The sequence below is a fragment of the Tachypleus tridentatus genome, chromosome 2, assembly GCF_004210375.1.
Source record: "Tachypleus tridentatus isolate NWPU-2018 chromosome 2, ASM421037v1, whole genome shotgun sequence".
NCBI lineage: Eukaryota > Metazoa > Arthropoda > Merostomata > Xiphosura > Limulidae > Tachypleus > Tachypleus tridentatus.
This window is the reverse complement of record NC_134826.1, coordinates 52,426,024-52,442,077: the sequence shown is the minus strand read 5'-3', so window position 1 is coordinate 52,442,077 and position 16,054 is coordinate 52,426,024. Positions and strand designations below refer to the sequence as shown.

Sequence of the window (16,054 nt, the reverse complement as noted above, 5' to 3'; positions counted from 1 at the left end):
TTGAAATCTGGGAAGTGGCTGACATATTTTCTGCTTCCATATTCTGGTATGCTTACCACTGTGAAATAATTTAGTTTGTAAGTCGTGATGATTTTAAATTAGTTTCACAGGTTGATTCCAAACATTTCCAAATCTTGCTCGTTGTTACAAAAAGTAGCGATGAATGAAATTATGGACCTTTTGGCTTCTTTTTATAGATGTAGAAATAGAAATTCATGGTAACACGATATTATTTCAAGGAAAGATGGTGAAGTAACAAGGGTACATGCATTAGAAATTAGAGCAATATACAAAAAGCCAACTGGAAATCCACTTGAAGATTGATAAACAGGGAGAAATAAATAATATGTTAGTACAAGAATGTAGCATTGCAATCTTTATTCAAGGTGTATTAGGTTATTAAGCAAGCAGTGAAGGTCTATAAGAAATGTATTTGTGTATAAGTTGTATTATTTCATTGTGTTCCAATGACATAATTATTATTATAATTTTAACATTAGTTTTTATAAATTTTAATTAATAAAACTGTAACATTTTAATAGATTCTACAAGATAAAACTATGTAACAAAGGTATCATATTGCTACTTTGTATAACCGAGACAATTTTTTTTTTCATATTTATAGCTGACCTTGGTTTATATTACTACAAACTCTACATGTATTAATTTTGACCATTTTGCCTTACTTTTAAGAAATAGCACAGTAATAGTTCTTTCTTCATAGGCTGAAAAGGTGATAGCTGTTACTCATGGCACCAAACATCCTATTTATCAAGACCTGTTGAAACTGATTGATCAATGCCAAGAAGAACTAAACATTAGAAAACTTAAAAATATCTCAGTATAAAAGAGATCATCTAAATTCTTACCACCTAATCTTTATTACAACATCTCTGTGTGACAGCAGATGATCTGTTGCAATGTAATATTTGAAATTCTTTTTCAGATGGTCTGGCTTTCTTTAAAAAATGTCATTACATTGAAAAAGTTTTTTTTATTAATTTTAGAAAAATTTTCTTGAAGTTTCTTTATCTAAAAACACGTAAAAATCCTCATTATTATTGAGCGAAAGATCTAACGTTAATTAAGATCTCTGTTAGGATTTTTTGTAATAATTTAATAGAAGTGAATAATTAAATTTTCTGAACTTGCATGCAAATAACAACAGAGGAAGTTGAGGAATAATTTTTAATACAAAAAAATAATCTAATCATGAATCAGTTATACAAATTAAGATTGAGCATACAAATAAATATATGTAATAAGTGTCATAGATGTAGTGATTTTAGTTCACATACACTGGACATTTGTAATTGTAACTACGATATGGAAATGTTCTAACTGTTTATGATACATTGATACACATGAAATTATTAAAACCTCTTTACTTACAAAATAAAATTGAAGTTATAAAAACAGTTTGTATATAGCACAATATTTGTTAACAAAACAGATGTAAATATTTCACTTTTTCATTATTTAAAAAAGGTCCATCAGTAAGGTGCAGTTCATTTTGGATGATCTATCATTATAAAATCATATTTTAAACAACAGATTAAAACACTTGAGCTAACTCTAATTGGTCTATTTGGTCTAAATAGATAAATGGCAGTATGCCCGAAACATTGTGATACCTTGAATGTGCAATAGAAAGTGAAAAGATAAAAAGCATATTTAGCATTTCATATTATTTCAGGAAATGTTGAGATACATCTGGAAATTCATCTCAATTCTTCTTAGTAAGGGGACCTGGCATGGCCAGGTGGTTAAGGCACTTGACTCGTAATCCAAGGGTCGCAGGCTCAAATCCCTGTCACACCAAACAATCTCGTCCTTTCAACCGTGGGGGCATTATAATGTTATGGTCAATTCCACTATTCGTTGGAAAAGAGTAGCCCAAGAGTTGGCAGTGTGTGGTGATAACTAGCTGCCTTCCCTCTAGTCTTACACTACTAAATTAGGGATGAGTAATGCAGATAGCCTTCATGTAGCTTTGTGCAAAATTAAAAAAAGAAAACTCTTAGGAAGGTTTGGACACTAGTAAGTGAAATTAGTATTTGAAAGGCAAATATGTACTCTTTTCAAACAATTCATGTTTGCCAACAGTAGCATTTAGTGTCTGAGGAATTATTCAATTGTCTGCAATTTTAATGTAAAAGATAAAAGTATATAATAATTAAAAACAATAATATCAACAGCAATATTTTTAACTTTATTATTTTAATATTTTAGATGTAAAACTTGGTCTCTGACATTTACATGTTTCAATATATGACAGAAATTTGAAGTGAAACTAATAAATCAGTAATGACTATAATAAATGTGTTTCTTTTATCTTGTTCTTTGTGAATACTTTAAAGTTTTAGAAATCCTTCAATATACTTGCAAAATCTCAATAGAAAAATAAGTTTCATTTTTTTTTCCATTTTTGTAGAACAAGTAGTACTTTAGCAGTATTAAAAGAACTTGATTAGGGCCTGAAACAATAATAAAAAAGCTTAGTTTAAACTTATTTTATTAATGCAATGTCTTGTGAATAATTGTTTATAAAAGGGTTATTTACTACGTTATTCAACATGCCTCTATTTGGTAAGAAAATAATAAATTTTATTTGTTTTTAAATTTTTGGAAGTGAAACAAGTAGTATTTTGTGAAATAAATTTTCACAATTATATTTACCTCGAATTTTTACAAACTATTTGCATGTACTAGTTCATAGTAAATGATACAACTAGAACATCACACTTTTTTTTTTTTGGCAGTAATTGCCTCAAGTTGTTAGATATTTGTTGAGTGAGCTATTAACTGACAAATCACTTTAAAGTTTTAATAAAGTTGTGTTTACGGAACAATTGTACAAGAATCTAATTGATTAAAACAGTGAGGAAGTCTATATTAGTACTGTGTTGTAATATGTAAATAAGTAATAGAAAACACAAAAATTACTTTTTTTTATAACATTGTAAGATTCAATATAAACAGTCATAGATTCAAATTCGTCTAGAAATACCAGTCAGTCAGTTAAACTGACTGTAGCAGGTTCGAATCCCTGTTGCACCAAACAAGCTCGGTCTTTCAGCTGTGGGGGTATTATAATGTGAATGTCTGTCCCACTATTCATTGGTAAAAGAGTAGACCAAGAGTTGGCAGTGGGTGGTGATGACTAGCATCCTTCCCTCTAGTCTTACACCACTAAGTTAGGGACAGATAGCTCTTGTGTAGCTTTGCACAAAATTCAAAACAAACCAAACAGTTAAAATTAAAAGCCAGTTTCAACTTAAAAATGAATATGGATAAGTTGTCATTCAACTACAGTAAACTAGTAGGCCCAAGAGTTCTTGATTCTACTATATTCAAATATTTCAGTAAAAACTTTGTGCAGTTGTAGTAATGGGATTATCAGTTTCTTTCAATGAGTTTCACAGTGGAGAATTGAACCCTGGATTTTAACTTTCAAAATTAGAGCTGAAACTTACCAATGACCATCTGAGGGGCTGGACTGTTAGTATAGCAGGAAATGAAATAAACTGGCTTGTGCTATAACCAGAAGCTGATATGCTAACTTTGATTTTTTTTTCTGTTAAGTCATTTTCTTTGAATTTTTCAATTTGAAGGTACTGGCAGCATCATTTAACTTATTTTGAGAAAGTATTAAACATGATGCTGCATTTATAGATTTGAAATGGACCAATTTATCATAATGTAAGATTCAGCAAGGAATGTTTTGTACATGGAAATTTTTCTTGTGTTAGGTTTTTAGTGCTGTTCTTTATATTGCAATATGTTTTCTTTGTAACTCTTTTTTACTTACTCATCATTTTCACTGAATGTGGTACAATTCAAACACTCAATGAATTGCTCTTGCTATAAAAATGTATTAATACCAGTAGTGAGGATAATTAGAATTTTTTAATGTTTTTATATATTCCTGTGTTTGTCAAATTTGTAATACAAAAATCCTAAAACATGTTTATAAAATGTAGGGCTCTTATATAAATAAATAATACTTGTTTATGTTGTTTTCCTGTGGTAAATTTTAATTTGTTATAGAATGTCAGAAACCTATAAATAATACAACTTTTTTATTGGAAAACATTCTTCAGCTTACACCTATAAGAATTACAGAATTAATAACGTTAAAACTACGTTATGTAATTAATACTTGCTTATTTGTATATGTGCATATTATGAAACTCTCCTTTTAGTGTCATTAGTTAAAAACAAACGGTGTCAAAAATATCATTCTAAGGTGAGAATATGTTTTTATGCTCCATTTACTGTAGATGTGAAAATTAGCATAACTGTTATATAATGTTGTGTGAGTATGTATGTGTGTGTGTGTGTGTGTATATATATATATATATGGTCGAAATTTATGTCTATTGTCCAACTATTTATGAACTTGCTAATTATAAAATGTAAACATTGCAGATATGAAACCTGCATTCTAAAGACGGCTGGTAGGGGTATTAAAACTTTGATTAAAATAAAGATGACCTAACAAGGTCGGGACGTTCTTCTGTACTTTATTTAAATTAAAGTTTTAATGCACGTACTAGCCGTTTTTGGGACACGTTTTTTACTTCAAGTGGGTTTCGTGTCATCATGAGATATGAAACTTTATAAATATTTATTAAACTCACATTACAACTGGATATGAAGCCTCAGAGATTGAAGAGACATAAGGCAAATGACGAAATAACTTCACACTAGTACGAGGTAAGAATGGCTACTTCACACTAGTACAAGGTAAGAATGGCTTATGAGGGAGTAAAGTATTAGATTTCTTATGATGAAGTAACTTGCGTTTCTTCCTATGATTTTCATCTCAACAGTGATAAAAGACTTATTTATGTGATATTCTCAAGTTCGCCTATTTCTTTTTGAGAGTAAATGAGGAGAAGTCACAAAATAACAGAAAACAGAAAATGTTTTGCGAAGAGGGATCTCTGTTTTCTGGGTTTTATTGAATTTGAAGCAAATTATGAGGCATGTTAAATACAGTGGAACGATCTGTTTTGTTTTCCAGCAAACAACGTTCAACGTTTAAAACAAATAAATATTTTAGGTGTTTTTATTAGAGAACTCAAATATCACTAAATTTATTTGTAAACCTTAATAAAGTCCATCGTTCTGTTTCAAAAAAATTAATATTTCCACACTGAGAAAATATGGCGATATTTTATATATGAAACGTGACAGTACCATTATTCTCAGACACAGACGCTATACACGCGACTGATGATCAACTTCACTGTGAAATGAGGGTTGTTTTATTATTAAGGCATCGTCTGATTTTAAAGTGAAAAAATTCGTAAATTTATAAACAGAATGACCCAGATTACATAAATCTGTTCTAAAAGAAACCTATGTAAAAAACCTAGTTGACTGACCTAGTTCAGTAGGTAACTAAAGCGAGAGGAGTTTGTTGGCTTACTTGACCAACAATTCTACGTAGAGAAATGTTATAGTAAATTATATTGAAAACAAGATAGAAAGCACGTGGCATACCTGCATATTACAGTACCCAGGTCGTCATCACGTGCAAGAAGAGTTGCTGAATTTAACTTATCCTATTAAAGTATTGGAGTACTTCTCGTATTTGCCTGTGTGTGTGTGTGTGTGTATGAATCGCGTTTTTACATGTGGTGTTGGTATGCTATATATATACAAGGAGTAATTCTGCCATCCCCATATACGCAATACACATTTGTTTTGAAATAAAAATACATGAAGAAAATTGCATAAGTTTCGTTGTTACTGACGTAATTAATAATACATTAAATGCAACAAAGTCGTTAACGATTTTTTCGCACGAAATTTTTATCACCATAATATCTACGAAAATATAAAATGTGTCCACATACTTTTAAATTGTGTCAAACATATATAAATTAAACTGTCTTGTCTCACTGAGATTGACTATTTCATTCTAATTTTAATACAATTAAAATATAGTATTAATTGGGGTTATTAATGTTGGTCAGGAACCTACTGAACTGAAATTAATTTCAAATTTTATTAACAGTTACTTCTACAGGAGGCGAGTTCTGATTTAAATTTGTTGTTGTTTTGAATTAAACACAAAGCTACACAATGGGCTATCTGTGCTCTGCACACCACGGTAATCGAAACCCGATTTTTAGCGTTATAAGTCCGCAGACATGCTGCTGAGCCACTGGGTAACCTGATTTAAATAATTATAACGTTTGGACCCATAGCATCGTTCTAATGATTAAAATCTAAATTTGCATCTTGTATTTTCGATTTAATTGGCTCATTTATAAAATTATCAGACAATACTATTGTTTGATATGAACTTTAAGATATTGTGTTTTGTGTTTATAAATACGTTAAATAAATCATTGCAACATTTCTAAAATAATGAAGAAGATAGTTCATAAAGGTTCGAACATTCAGATAGAACTTATTGCATCTTCAGCGAAATTTGAAAACCGTATTACGAATATCATTATTACTAATACAATAACAGAATCATTAGTTTACTTTGTTATTGAGAAAAGCTGAAAATGGACGGATAAAATCTTACAGTTACTAAAAGTACATTGCTTAAATGAAACGCCATTAGACTAGACTAGAGTCTGTGAATGTATCTCGGAACGGTTGGTATGAGTATTAACACCTTTATTTACGATGCAGAGAACAACGTTTCGACCTTCTTAGGTCATTTTCAGATACATTATTAGTTCACGTAGGTTTTTCGTCATTACGAAGAGTCTGTGAATATTTAGGAGTATCAAACAGAATCAGTCTTCCACTACTCAAACCCAGCCCATCATCAATTCGTTCACATTCTGAAACCACGGGTAGCAATATTTCATTTAACTATTCCTCTGTCATTACCAAAAGATATATCGAATTCTATATTAAAGAAAGTCGATTCATAATTAAAGACTGTTTTATCCGTCCTTTTACCGCTTTTCTTAACCAAGTAAACTAATTATTGTGTTATTTTATCATAACTTTAATTATAATCAGCTTTGTAACACAATTTTTAGATGTTGCTGAAGATGGAATAAGACATTCCAAAATAACCGGGCCTTATAAATAAAATGTTTTATCGCTCTTCGTCATTTTTCAATATTAAGCTTCTGTTTCCCCATCATGAATCCATTACTAAAATAATATGAACCAAAGTGTTTGTTTTTGAATTTCGCACAAAGCTACGCGAGGGCTATCTGCGCTACCTTTCCCTAATTTAGCAGTGTAAGACTAGAGGGAAGGCAGCTAGTCATTACCACTCATCGCCAACTCTTGGGCTACTCTTTTACCAACGAATAGTGGGACTGTCATTCACTTATAATGCCCCACAGCTGAAAAACCGAGCTCGTTTGGTGCAACAGGGATTCGAACCTGCTACATGCAGATTAACTGACTGACTGGTATTTCTAGACGAACTTGAATCTATGAATGTTTGTATTGAATCTTATAATGTTATAAAAAAAGCAATTTTTGTGTTTTCTATTACTTACTTGCATATTACAACACAGTACTAATATAGACTCCCTCACTGTTTTAATCAAATAGATTCTTGTACAATAGTTTCGTAAACACAACTTTATTAAAACTTTAACGTGACTTGTCAATTAGTAGCCCACTCAACAAATATCTAACAACTAGAGGCTTTGTTTTTTGTTTAATTTCGCACAAAGCTACTCGAGGGCTATCTGTGCTAGCCGTCCCTAATTTTGCAGTGTAAGACTAGAGGGAAGGCAGCTAGTCATCACCACCCACCGCCAACTCTTGGGCTACTCTTTTACCAACAAATAGTGGGATTGACCGTAACATTATAACGTCCCCACGGCTGGGAGGGCGAGCATGTTTGGCGCGACGCGGGACAACTAGAGGCAATTACTGCGAAAGAAAATGTATGATGTTTTAGTTGTATCATTCATTTACTATGAACTAGTACATGCAAATAGTTTGTAAAAGTTCGAGATAAATATTGTGTTTATCAGTTACTCATATATATGCTATTATTTACTCATTAATATACTATTAATTAAATAGAAATTTTAAAAATCCTTTTTTTTTAAGAAAAGAAAATACTACTGATCAACTTTTTTGCTAAAATTAGGCGTTCTATTCTCCTGGATGAACTCAGCAGACAGCCCAATATAGCTTTGCAAAAAGAAAAACATTCGTAAAACATTTTCCTGGTGGACATGTGCGTAAACTTTCGTATTGTATATGATTATTAGAATAAGAAATAAACAAGTTTTATTATCAGTAGTAACATGAAAAATTAAAAACAAATCGTATAATTACAGAGTTTAGAACTAAACGATATTTCTATATAGCAATAATGAGTTTTGATTTGTAATTTTTGTCAGTATCACAGGTACGAGAGTATGACCAGTTTTCAATAAATTTGTCGTTCCAGGTATGAATTGTTCTTTCTTGTATTGGAAGTCGTGAGAGGAGGTGAGTTGGAGAGGTAAGTAGTGTTAGTATTCTTTTTTTTTTCACGTGTAGTATGTAATAGTTTACGATTATTATTGTAGAAATAAAGAGGTATAGAAGTTAAATATTATTATTTGATATATATTGTTAAGTAATTTTTCTTCCACAACGCATTCTTTTGTGTGATTAACTTGGATTTAAAATTACTAAAGTTACGAAACGTGGAAAGGGTGTTTTCATTAAAACAACGTTCGATAGCGAGTTGCTCTTGAGATGGTAGTTACAGACGTTATATTATGTAGAAGTGAATGTTAATTTGAGTTGAGCTGGTTTGAGGGTTGATTTTTCTTCATGGATAGTCTTTTGTCAAGAATATTTAAATGATGTAACCTAATACACGTGCACCTTAACTAGTTTTTAAAACTAGTGCTCTGAAACAAAAGTGGCCACCTTGATTTGAACTTCAAATTAAGTAATATAATAAACTAAACTGCAGGATCTGAGTAAGAGCACTACTTTAAGATGTAATTTTAATATAAAATTATTTTTTAAAAAATTGCGATTGTTTACGTTGTGAACAAATTTGTTGCTTTCGTTGTCCATGCGGTTTCAATTGTGGACATGGGGTGGGCATTATTTCGTATATGTACCTTTATGATTTCATTACGTTTCTGATAATAAGATATTGCAACGGTTGCTCGTTAGCAACAAAAGAAGATTTAGGGATAACAGTAAAGTCTCGTCCCCAAGGCCTAACCAAAATAATTTACGCATTAGAGTTTGAAAATTACCCCTACGGCAGACAACATGAAAATATATAACCTACATTAGGCTCGTCATTGACTATGCAGTTCCTTCATGGATAAATGTAAGCAAAACTCAACAATGCAAAATACATTACTCACAACAGCATATAAAGTACCTAGAACATCTTCCGAATTTATGCATAAATACGCACATATCGAAACAATAGCAGATATTCCTACATAGTACAATAAATTATTTTAATAAAATTTGGAGAAAAAACAAACTAGGTATTGTTTACATGATGATAGACCTAAGCACTTTTCCCCAGTGAATATATACTTTCTAAATAAAAATAGATATGTGAAATAATAAAAGGCCACCTATTAACTATACTCCATTAGTTTAGAGATTAATAATAATACATTGAAAGGTTTTTTTTATGTAAACGTTTCCTAATTAATATCTAACTGAAAGTACAAATTTATGGAACTGTAAGAGAAATGTTTTATTTGCACCAAGTGTCTGTATAGATTGTGCATGGACATTGCCCTGAAAAGGGCCCGAGTAAGTGCGGGTTAATCTGGCCCTTGGATATAATATATAAATATGATTGACTGTTGAAAAGGTTAAAGAAACATGACCCTCCTGGGTAGACAAACATTAATATACCCATAAAGAGAGAGAGAGAGAACGAACTTTTATATTTTCTTGCATAACTTACTAGTACAAAATTATTGCTTAAGTGTTCAATGCGTAGAAACAATATGCAGTAGTTAAAGCTTTTAATTACTGGGACCTCTGTGTCTGGCTAGGTATAGTCATTGGACTTGTGCGTATTTAATATTAATAACGTTTTTAATATTTTGCAGCAAATTTGTATAGGTTTCCTCACAATCTAAATTTGTAGAAAATATTTGCTAATTGGTAACGTCAGGTTCGTTCAGAACTGTATATAAAACGTAATGGGTAAATAGAACAGTGCAATGTATTGGATGAATGCTAAAGAGGTCTTTCTAGTTTTAATGTTTTATTTTACGTTGTAACATAATTTGTAACTGAATGTAGGATGATGTAAGGAATGTTGCAACTTGTTTAGATTTAGTTCTGTCTATTTCAGAATATGCAAAAAAACTAGAATCGTTCCAGGCTGTGGACCCGACATTGTATTTATAAGGATCTTACTTGTAGTTAAAAAGTCCAGAGTTATGAAAATATCCTGAAATTAACTGGAATCTAGCGAAATAGGTAATTAATGCATCATTCATTGAACTTCTGTCTATATGTAGATGGAACTAAAATATTGTACATGTATATACCAACAAAATGATCAAAATTTAGTTTTAAAATTTTTGTTTAACTTGTTTGATTTCTAACTCGAGTAGTTAGCTGTCTTTGGTCAGATGTTAAATGTAGTTTTTGATCCTAAGACATGTTGTTTTGGGTAAATTGGTAAAGAATGATAAATCCAATGTTTTATATGCACTTGTGCACACTATGTATATTTTGATTTGGATAATGAAAAATTAAAATATTGAATGAAGGGGAGTTACTATTGCAGGTGTACTTAAAATTGTTTATAAAATGAAATTTGCATGTGATTAAAGCATAGTTCATCTGAAAAATGTATGCTGTTACATTATCTTACCTGATGCATTTATTAATATGTATTGTAAAGTTACATTGCTATTATATTATAATCATTAGTGCTATTGTTTATTCAGATTGATTATGGACAATGGCTTTCAAGTAACTGTTATGGTAAGTTTCTTGGAGTTTTAATTCTGCATACAAAATAATCAGATTGCTAGAATGTCACCTGTTAGGGTTAATAAACTTAATGTTGATGCTTGTTTAAATACAGACAAGGTGATGGATTTTTTAACTAGCCAACTTCTGTGATGATGAATATTATTTGATATATATTGTGAGAATGTTTTCACCAAGATCTCTGAGAAGGGGAGGATGACTGCAAGTGCATGTTCTGTTTAAGATTTTTTTTTTAAATGTGTATTTACTTTTCAGATGCCAAGATGAGGGCTAGAAGAATTGACACAGGTAGGATAAATAATTTATATTGGTTGTGTATGTGAAGTGAAATTAACATCTTTAAAGCATAGTTTTTCAGAAATAGTGAATGATTACAACATTGCTCTGTCTCTGATGTGATGATGTTACTCAATGTATTAGCTCTAGCTGACACTTACTTAGACAGTGTTTGTGAGTGCTTGAAATAATATTTGATATTATATATTTTCGTAATGTAACACTTGCAGATTGCATGATGGCTTGTTGCTGTTTTTGCCATGGATGTTTGAAAGGTTAGTTGCTTTCAGTACTTCTGTTTGTGAATGTTAAACTAATGCTATAACCCATAGTGATTTTTTACGAAATGGTTATTAACAAAAACCAGTTATAATACTGTAAACTTTGCATGTTACACTAAGTTCTTGTGAAATGTGAACATGGTGTTAAAAAAAAAAAAACTAGTTAGTTGTATAAGTTATGTGAGGTTTAGTTTTAAGAAAATGGACTGAGATATTTGAAGATCCTGAAATTCTTGTTAATTTAAGTGTAGACCTGTTTCTTGGAGTATTGTATTACTAACTAATACCTGTTTTGGTTATGACTGGTATTACCTGAATATCAACCCTGTTTGAGTAACATTATCTAGAAATGTGAAATTGTTACTGATTCTGTTTTTACAAATCCATCTTGACTAATTTGTTAACAATTTCAACAAATTGAAAAACATGGAAGGTTTTTGTTGTACTCCAGCTTGTATGTTGGTTCCTACTCTACATGTCTAGTATTTTGTCAAACATTTAATTTCAACCTGTGCTACATTCAACATACCACATGACTTGCAAAAAATATTTAAGACATTAACTAATGTATAATACTGAACTTTTAAATTATATACAGTTTTGTACCAGACTTACTGATATTCATAAAACAGTTTAATACCATTGAGGCAACAATGACATGACCTGTGAGCCCTGACCTATCCAGAAAGAGGTTAAAACTGCATGTGATGACAAGAAGGGATATAATGATTGATGGTGATTTCAATTGAACTCTCTCTTCCTGACTGCTTATGCAACTGTAAAAAGTGTGAAAAACAAATTAAAGTAGTATCTGACCCTTTTATTTAATATTTTCAGTGTACTTAAATCTTGAATGTCCTCATTGAAGCCATCAAAAATACATTCTTGTAAGTAGACCTGACAGTGAAGTTGTAAATATTTTTTTACCAACTTTTTTAAAATTGATTTTTGTTTATCTGGCTGATCAGTTTATGAAATACTTCCTAACTTTCTGGTTTTGTAGTATATTCTGTAGAATTTGTTTTATAAGTGACATCATAAATACAATCACCTGGAATAAATTTTAATCTTTTTCAGAAATTGTCTGTTTAGGAGGGGGGAGGTCATTATACATTATTGACTTAGCTCCAAACCTGCCAGTTAAGCTGTTTACATGACATGATATAGTTTTAAAATTTCATTATTTGAGATGATGCTGTATGTAGTGTTAGTGTTTTTTAATTACTTGTTGGAATAATCATTCACCTATTTCAGTTTCAAGAGTTTTATTGAAGGCCAACTCCTTTAATTTTGAAAGTTTTAAATAAAAAAGATCAAAGATGATTCATGCACCATTCTGAAGGTTTTTTATGTAGATGCCCAATTCCACTGATTTCTTTCTGAGGTCTTCTGTTGGTTTTTGTTTAGACATTGTGATAGTAGTCGAGCTTTAATATGGTCGTTTCTTTTACCATTTAGGTAATGGCTTGAACAATAGCACTGGACTGCAGATAAATTTCATCGATTTTTGACAGGTTTGTTTTACTGTATAGTACTTTTAATAAAGTAAAATAGGTGTTTTTACATGTTTTATGTATTTTATAAACTGCCCAAATTTTCAGAATTCTTTGAAACAGAATTGTTCTTGAATTAATAGGTTTGGAAGCTAAACCAATGCAGAACATCTTACCCCAAGTAATTAGTGTGTTCTCCACAAATGTTTACTGGTAGCAAGACTTACCTAATGAATTTTCTTTTAACCATGTTTGTTTATTAAGGAAAAAACGAATGTAATCCACATGTATGAATGAAAATCTGTTCATGAAAAGTAACTTATTACTTTTAGTTGTGGTGTAATCATGAACTTTTAACATCCAGTTGATCAATCATTTTTTTTCCTAACACGAAGTTTTGGTTATCTAATGCACAATTTGTATATTAACCTAAGCATAATGTGATGATTTCTTTTGAACTCTCTCACTGATGTTGGTGACGATGCATAAGTTCTGATTTATGTGCTTAACATCATCAACTGAAGATTTATAAATTAACGTTTTATTCTAATAACTGTTTTCCCTTGGTTTAGGGTTCTGCTGGAGAACAGTGACACGAGTACATTTTACCTTAAGCAACGTAAGTTTTTTACAGTCTTCTAGTAGTTTTCTTTTAGTGTCCACTAACATTTATCTTGGAATCAAAAGTTGGGATTTCCTGAAAGTATACAACTTTCTGTGGAACCTGTTATCTGACGTTGAATCCTGTTAAGGTAAAACTCAAATGAAATGCTAATTTGCAACTTGGATATTCTTATTCTAGAGCTACTAGTGGTGCAAATATCCTGTTTTCTAGTCCACTTTGGAAACTGAAGTAGTTGGCATGTTGAAGTTTCTCTGATTACTTGTTTGGCAGCATGGTTTTCTATCTTCATACTTGGTTTTAATGGCAAGCAGAACATGCTATCAATACAATGAAACTTAATTTGTTGCTGCAAATATCTGGTATTTAAAATTATAAATAAGAGGAATAGTATCACATTTCTAGGTGTTGGTAGATAGTTGACTGTTCTTTGACCAAGGATGACTCTGTATTTGCTACTCTTGACTTTTGAGTGATGATTTCCATTCACCAAATAATATCTGAGGTCATTGTGTAAGATAATTTAACTCAAGTTTCCATGAAAGTCTTCTAATATTGTATTTCTTTTTTCAGGTATTGTAGGAAAACTGAAAATCTTATCCAAGGTAAAAGGATTTTGAAACTTCCTTAGTATTAAGATGTATGCTAGTAGCATCCATTGTTGCTTAGTTATGTGTAGCAACTAACTTGGCCATAAGTTGTTCTCTCATCCTGAATTAGTGGAACCTTGTTCAGAACAAACTCAATCTGACCCAAAGGATTAAATGCCCATCACTATCACATTTCATTCTGTTGGCCATAAGGTTAAGGGTTTTGTCTAACAGATTGAAATGTGATACTGATGGGGAGCATTTAATTCTTTGGGTTGGATTGAGTGTTTGTTCTGAACTAGGTTTCACTAAACTCAGAAGTGACAGTGCCCAAATATAAAGTCTTAAGCATCTGGTAAAAGATAAATCAACAAATATTACTTGTCTTTGTGTTCTGAATTTTGATGTTCCTTAGTTTTTACTGCTTTTAACATTTAAAACAAGTGGGAACCAAAACAATTTGAAATTATGAAAAATGTGAACTTCAATCATTGCACTGGATGATAAATTTGTGGGAATCTCTCTGAAGTGAAGATGAAAACTATAAAGATCTGATGCTGTTAGATATTTAATTTTCTCTCTTTTTTTACTTTGTTACTTGTTTTTCAACTTTTCTTTGTTTCTTTCAGAGAATGGTTCCTAGAAGAAATGGTCGTGCTGTGGAAATGACAGATGTATATGGATGATTCTTTTAATACATATATATTAAAATCATTAACCAAAAATGTGTGGTGTGATTGAAAGATATTAACGTTGGGTATTATAATAGTCAGTGTAATCAACCTGATGTAATAAACCAGTTTAGTCTTACTTTAATGTACTTTTTTCTGACTTAAAAAAACTAAAACTAAGGACAGTGACAGCTCTGTTGACTATTATATTTTTGCCTTCTAGTTAGTATCAAGGACAGTGACAGCTCTATACGTAGATATTAGCTTTGTAGATTTGTACGAAGTTTCTAAATAGACAATCAAACTCAAAGAGAAATTCTGTTAGACGATTGTTTATTATTTACATAAGAGTTGATAACTTTTTAATGAAAATAATTGTTTTTAGTATAAATTTATATTGATGTAAATTTATTTATGTATAGTTCTTCACATTTGCATAAAATAAAATAAATTTTCCTGGATATTGTTTTTTTTTTTTTTCTCTAGTGTAAAGAGTGAGAATCTGTAAATAAACATTTTGTTCTTTTACATCTAATAGTTTTAGCAGTCTCAAGTAAATAAAAACTGGATAGTAAGATACTTTGTCATGTTTCTTTGGAATTACATGAACAATGGGAAAAGTCATAATGATTTTATTAACTAATAGTCTTAGTCTTTCGTCACTGCGGGAGTTTTTAAATAAAACAAACGTTGGACTTTAGTTTCTATTCGAATTTGTACTAAACTGATTAGAAGATATTTGTACATTGGACACTTAAGTTTTCAGAGTTCCTATCGTTTGTATTATCAACCTATAATTTTCCATTAAATAATTAATAAAACTACATCCAGTTAATACATTGTAAACAAAACCTGAGAAAGGACATGCAGTGTCTGGGTTCAAGACAACTACAACGAGTACTCGATTGTACGTTTCTTTGCACAACGTATTGAATTATTAGTATCATTTATTGTATTGTTCTTTATCTACAGTGAGTATTTTGTACCCGATCTGGGGCAACACGCTAAGCATCGGCAATATGTGTGCGAGGGTAGACTGTTTAGTTGTTTTCTGTGCATAAATTTCGCCACTTGAAGTGGTTTCAAATTTTGAAATTAGTAAATTGAAAAACGTTGGAAAACCGGTAGAGCCAGTTCAAGTTTCCTTTTAAATACGTGAAAACCAACTGTAATACTGAAAATA

General features: G+C 30.8%; 1 protein-coding gene and 1 long non-coding RNA gene across 6 annotated transcripts in view; both read left to right on the top strand.

Moving 5' to 3' along the window:
- The window catches only part of LOC143243817 (histone-lysine N-methyltransferase SMYD3-like), a 30,781-nt gene extending 26,767 nt beyond the window's left edge, over positions 1-4,014 (top strand). Inside the window, exon 12 of the mRNA XM_076487493.1 lies at positions 725-4,014. Within this exon, the coding sequence (XP_076343608.1) occupies positions 725-847 (123 nt within the window). The 3' untranslated portion in view covers positions 848-4,014. The remainder of the gene's footprint in view (positions 1-724) is intronic.
- Positions 4,015-6,881: 2,867 nt separating this feature from the next.
- LOC143243816 (uncharacterized) lies at positions 6,882-15,332 on the top strand. 5 transcript variants are annotated; one of them, XR_013024775.1, is made up of 11 exons: positions 6,882-8,188; positions 8,355-8,458; positions 10,289-10,416; positions 10,893-10,929; positions 11,194-11,226; positions 11,445-11,489; positions 12,333-12,382; positions 12,954-13,009; positions 13,561-13,607; positions 14,184-14,215; positions 14,830-15,332. It is a non-coding gene; the product is annotated as an uncharacterized LOC143243816 (long non-coding RNA). The 5 variants fall into 5 exon arrangements; XR_013024778.1 differs by lacking the exon at positions 12,333-12,382 and having other exon boundaries at positions 6,883-8,188; XR_013024774.1 differs by lacking the exon at positions 6,882-8,188 and having other exon boundaries at positions 8,236-8,458.
- The last annotated feature ends 722 nt before the right edge of the window (positions 15,333-16,054 follow it).